Consider the following 6,513-nt stretch of genomic DNA (forward strand, 5'->3'; position numbering starts at 1 on the left):
GACGCTAATTTAACCGATGCTGGAGCATATACTTGCCAAGTTTCTGCTGCTGGTTCTAGTTCGGAAATTGTATCACAACCTGCAACAGTCACTATATTGAGTAAGTAAATCTAAAGACAACAAACAAACAAATTAACATATGGTCTCAGCACTTTGAGACTTTCTAGCTCTGCCCTTCTAAATAATAAGAAAAAACATTTAAAAGTCTGTCAATTAAATACAAATCAGACACACCGCGTTTTAGAATCTGAACTATATATATATATAGATGATTCTCGTGATAAAATAACTTCGCAAAGCTTCTTTAACAGTATATAAAACTTATCTATTTATTCGTCATCTATAACCACACTATAATGTTGCTCTTCCCTCCAGATGTACAGAAGTTCACCAATGAACCCACAGATACCACAGGCGCAGGTGACAGCACGGTCACTTTCATGTGTCAAGTCAGCAACAAAGAAGGCTTCCTCTCCTGGCGTCGTGACGGTTTCGTCATTAGCAACGAGACCAGGATTACCAACAGCAATCCAAGATACTCCATTGTTGGAGACAGAGCTGCTGGAGAATACAATCTTCAGATTATCGCGGCGCAAGAGTCAGATGAAGGGATCTATGAGTGCCTCGTGACAGCCAGTGGGTCTAGTAGATACATTGAATCCAGATCTGCTTTTCTCAGTGTTATTAGTAAGTATCATTTACATCGATTTGGGAAATAAACAAAGTCTTGAAAAATTACAATAGTAACTTGTGATGAATAGGTTTCAGGAGAATAAGATCAACGGCTTGAAAACTATGGAATCATCAATGTATCAATTGCAACATGACGTCATACAGCTTTGTATTGACCTTCCAATCATTAACATCTTGTTTGACCTCTTTGACATCTCCAGGTTCAGGAAGCCAACGTCTTACCATTGTGCCATCAGATACAATTGCAACAGAAGGAACAACGACGCAAATGAGATGCAAAGTAGCAGATAAAGCTGGTGTCTTGTCGTGGTTACAGAATGATCAAGCAATCAGCTTTGATAGTGCAGTGTCTCTTGCAGATGAAAGGTAAGTTTGGTATTCTTTGGATATCTTAATATGCACAGTGCTTCAATGCTGCCACACATAAAATGGTAAGAAGTTATGGTAGAAGAGATAGATGCTCTTGTGAAAGCTATGTCAGTGAATGTGTGGCTATCTGACAAGATATAGCGTGGAAAATATTTAAGTGTGTACTTTATTGGGGATAATCCAGTTCAAATCCATACCGGTACATAATCTCCTGTGGAAGACATGACCTTAATCTCCCACATAGGGAGTGTAAATTTCAAATGGAGTTACCTATTCAGGCAACCCCATTTGAAATTCACACTCCCTGTGTGTAAGATTAAGGCAGTGTCTTCCATATGAGGTTTATGGTTTCAATTGCAAGCCAATTGCAGGATACACTTGCTTATAACTTATGCTTTATTATCACATAAAGAAGATACGTGCATACAAATGTGATTAAATTATCCAAAATCTCTACTTAATTTTCATCACAAACATGATAGATATTCAATTGTAGGCGACAATACAGAAGGGGAATTCTATCTCCAAATTTCCGATCTGGGTGAAAATGACCAAGGCACGTACCATTGCATAGTGAATGCTGAAGGCAATAATGATGCTATTTCTTCCAGTGGAGCCAAGCTCATTATAAGACGTAAGTATTAATGTATTTTTTTCTTATGTGTTACAAGGTTTAAAATGGTTCTTTCCAAAACTTGTAGAAATGTTAAGCACAATTTACTGGTCTTACATACTGGTCTCAGCACATATGATTACATTCTTTTTTATGCGTCACCAAAAACAAGACCAAAATTAAATAACAATTTGATCAAAGTGTGAAATGATTATATAAAATCATAATGAATGCAAACACGATAAATATCTTTATTTTTCTTCCTCCTACAGCGGCCGAATCCCCAGGAGCCATCTACCCCCACTGCTTCATGACGCCATCAGGAGATCTTCAAGTAGGTGATAACGTCACCCTCTCATGTCTCTCCCGTGGCGGGGAACCCCAGCCAGAACTCTTTTGGTTGAAAGACGGGCATGACTTCACCATAGACCCTGGAAATATTTCCAGGGTCTATGACTTCACCAATAACATGGAACAGTTCTCCTCATACACCAGGATCAACATAGTACTTAACAATGATCTTATTGGGACAGTTTTTGAATGTCATGCTACGCATCCAGCTTACAGCTCAACTAAAGTGTGCACTTTGGATCCATTAATCTTTGAATGTAAGTTTTTATTATTGGCCTTTAAGGGGTCGGTCACCCATCTTTGCAAAGTATTTCTGTGGGACATGAGAGCACATCCGACATATCGAATTGTATTCTGAATACGAAGAATATCCTTCTGATTATTTGAAATTCGCGATATAATTTTATGGCAAAATATTAAAAATTGATATTTTGATATTTAACAGTCCTCGAAAAAATTTATAAATCTAATGATATTTATTTAAAGTGAATGTAGCTAGGAGGAAAAGCCGACGATCATTTTAAAATTTTGACTTTCGTATTAAAGATAATGCATTTTTTTTCCAAAAAGACCGTAATAATTTAGGTCTTTGGGGGATTAGGTCTTTTTGGGAAAGTATATCTTCAATATGAAACGTCAAAATTCTCAAATGATCGTCGGCTTTTTCTCCCAACTGCATACACTTTAAGTCCATATCAGTATATTTTATAAATCTTACTTCGAGGACTGTAAAATAAAATAAAACATCAATTTTTTATTGATAGAGAGAGAGCGAGGGGGGGGGGGACAAGAAGTGTGGGAGACGAGCAAGGCATAGGGACATACATGTATTATCACAATAATATCATAGGCCTTAACAACCCCCACACAAATTATCTCACCCCTATACCCGGGATTGACCGGCAACATACGTAAATGTGTTAATTGTTGACACATGTCAACCCCCACCCCACCCCAATCATCACACCCCACACCCCTACCCCAGCAACGTACTTAAAAGTTCAACCGCATATCCTGCATCTTTTCACCGCATTGCGCCATGTTATCAGCTGAAAATCGTTTGCAAATTTTTGTCTGTCAAAACATGCATGGTGCAAGTACGCAAGCTCATATTATAATGTACTTCAGATGATTTTTACTTTGTAATCTAAATCTAATCGCTTTTCAAAAGAATATGTTAAAATAAAGCATATTTAGACAATATTTTGCATTGAAATAGTGTAAAAATTATGCACCAAATGGCTTCAATTTGACCTTCATTTTACAAAAATTCCGAGGAGGGAAAACTTGTTCACGAAAGGCTTCATAGACCGTCATTTCACAAGTTTTCGGCTTTTCGAAACTAAAATTTTACACACTAATACTGCCAAAATGGTCCACCAAGTCGCTTCAATTAGGTCTTCATTTTGCAAAAGTTTCTTGCTTCTGAGGGGGCACATCCACCCTCAGACACCCCCTGCATAGTGGATAAACAAGTGGCAATTTTTGCTTATGCTTTCGACATTTACCAATTTGTGTTAAACACAATTTATAGGTCTACAATTAAAGGGAAAACTTGTTCACGAAAGGCATCATGGACGGTCATTTCACAAATTTTCGGCTTTTTCAGTCTAAAATTTTGCACATTAATAGTGCCAAAATGGTCCACCAAATCACTTCAATTATTTCATTTTTACAAAAGTTTCTTACTTCTTACTTTTTTTATCATCACACCCCTTGAAAAATTCCTGCGTACTCTACTGTATGAATAATACAAACAAAAGATTTGAGTGGTGCTGCCAAGTGAATATAATATTTTTACCCTTCAACATGTTTAATGATAAAAAGAATTAATTTTAAAAGATACAAAGTGCTCTATATCGTTTCGTTTGTAATTTTTTATCATAAGTGTAAGTAACTTTCTTTTCGTTGTTTCAGTGGTCTCAACAATAAATGTGGAATTAGACACAGAAATCCTGAAGATTATAGAGAAGGAGGCTGGTAGTGTCAACTGTTCTGCTACTGGAGACCCTACCATTCTTGGATATACCTGGTACTACAATGGTGTCGAGATCGTTGAATCTGATCCAAGGTAAGCTAATGCATAATAATTATTCATGTCATTAAAGTATTAATAGAGGTTAACTTGCTTTCATTGTTACTTTTAAACATGTTTGTATAGTCTATAAACTTGGTTTAGGAAGTTTATTCATACCATTTGCTAGGTTTAATCAACTATAAACCCGTTTATATTTATCGCTCAACAGGTTTGTGATCGACACATGTTCATCCCATCACTCTGTGCTTACCATAACCTTAGCATCTCTTAGTATGGACGACTCCGTCATCTCATGTGAGGCAAGAAACCGTATTGATGCGGCATCTGTGTATACCGTTGTGAGAATAGAAGGTAAGAAATGTTTTCTAAATATTCGCCCTGTTCAATATTTCTGAAGTTCAAAATGTAAATAAATGGTCATATGGAAAGGTCACTTCCTTCAAGTGTTTTTTCTCTGATCCTTTCTGTTTTTGCACTCTCTTTCCCTTTCACCATTCTTAGTCCTCTAGCTCTTGTACTTGTCTATCTTATTTCCCCTCTTTCTCTCCTCTATTTGGCATACGTAAGTATTTGAAGTGAATCTAATTTCATCGTTCCTAGGTTAAAAGGTATTGCTTCGATCAAGCATTAGCGCCAATCCGGCTTAAAATATGGGGTGGGGGCATCCGGTTAAAATTGTTAAAAGTGGCTGAAAAGAACAAAAAATGGGTCAATTTGCCAAAAGGTGGTCCCCCTGCACCCCCCACCCCGATTGACGCCCATGGCTTCAAGCACATACTAAAATGCCATTTTGGACTGTTTATTTTGATGACCCAAGGCATGTCAGGGAGCTCAAATATGAAAAAATGTTTATCCTGAGTATTAGCAATCAGGACAACATCTTAAAACATTTAATGCAGATTATCCAAAGCTACAGTACGATGCTAACTAAACTGCTAGCTTCAGTTTTTAACCGTTTCCGACGTACCAAATCTGTATTTACGTTAACCAACATATTTTAAACAACCAAAAATCACATTTTCATCAAGTAACTTTTATTTTGTAGCTTATATATAAGATTATAAGCATGGGTAATGATGATGATGGAGGTAGAACTGTTTGATTGACCCTCGTATGTGTTCCTTTTATGTGCTAGCAGATGATAACATAACCACCTATATACTGCTCGCTATCTTGGGACAGCTCGTTTTCTTAATGTTAAGTGTGAACATCGTACAATGTATTCGAAGAAGCAGAACAGGTTAAATAAAAGTAAGTTGAATAATTAACCACTAATTAACCTTAAGGGGGTACTACACCCCTGGCCAATTTTGTGCCTATTTTTGTATTTTTCTCAAAAATTATAGCACATTGGTGACAAGTAAGATATGTATATTATAGGGGCAAGGACTACAACTACTGTACTGAAAATTCAGCAACTCAAAGCAAGTAGTTATTGATTTATTGATCAAATATTGGTTTCCCTCATTTTTGACTGTAACTCCACAACTGTTGTCTGTGCTTAAATAAAATGTCCAGTACAGTAATTGTAGTCCTTGCCCCTATAATATACATATCTTACTTGTCCCCAATACGCTATAATTTTTGAGAAAATGCAAAAATAGGCACAAAATTGGGCAGGGGTGTAGTACCCCCTTAATTAGTTAATTAGTTAGTTATGAGTACTAATTGATGCAGATCTTTACAGACGTTCCATAATGATAATATAAAAAGTATGCAGAATGGATCACGTCCGGTTTGGATTTAATGTCATATTTTAATTGACTATTGGCTTAAGGGGGTACTACACCCTACCCCTGGCCAATTTTGTGCCTATTTTTGCATTTTTCTCAAAAATTATAGCACATTGGTGACAAGTAAGATATGAATGTTTTTTTTGGTACAAAACAATAGCAAAATCAAGAAAAAATATCACGCGATGTTACTCTTGGCAACATTCCCATCTGCATTTGTAAATGACATCCAGCCTAATTTATTATGTGTTTCTCCAATTTTCTTCTACAGTTAAACCGCACGATGGTTCAGAATCTGTTTCCAGCGTCAGCAAGCTTGTACCACAAAACTTCTTTACCGCGTTCAGTTTTTGTTTTCTCAACTAATGGAATACGCACAAAATTGACCAAACGCCACGGCTCGATCGCTGTATTCGCTGTAGATATGACGTAATAATCGGATTAATTACCATAGCAATAGATTGACTACAATTTTTGACTATATAAATCGCCCTGCACTACAACCATGAAAACGTTCACGCGGTACCTATATATGCATTGTACCATATGCTGATCACTCGCACCTGTAAAATTAATATATCTGATACTATAGAACTACCAGCTAGTCCGACCATGTTTTCATATCAGGACAAAAGGATGCATGCTATTTGTAACATGAAAGTACTGAACTTTTTTGTCGTGGCTTCACGTGGATTTAAAAATTCTGATGTGCTTTT

At 36.6% G+C, this 6,513-nt stretch overlaps 1 protein-coding gene across 1 annotated transcript; it reads left to right on the plus strand.

The window, feature by feature from the left end:
• The first annotated feature begins 356 nt into the window (after positions 1-356).
• On the plus strand, positions 357-4,995 carry LOC140169357 (kin of IRRE-like protein 1). Its single transcript, XM_072192613.1, has 7 exons — positions 357-687; positions 894-1,059; positions 1,545-1,696; positions 1,948-2,283; positions 3,944-4,097; positions 4,273-4,415; positions 4,964-4,995. Exons 1-7 carry the CDS (start codon positions 357-359, stop codon positions 4,993-4,995), a joined length of 1,314 nt encoding a protein of 437 aa, XP_072048714.1.
• The last annotated feature ends 1,518 nt before the right edge of the window (positions 4,996-6,513 follow it).

Source organism: Amphiura filiformis, chromosome 14 (genome assembly GCF_039555335.1).
Source record: "Amphiura filiformis chromosome 14, Afil_fr2py, whole genome shotgun sequence".
Classification (NCBI taxonomy): domain Eukaryota; kingdom Metazoa; phylum Echinodermata; class Ophiuroidea; order Amphilepidida; family Amphiuridae; genus Amphiura; species Amphiura filiformis.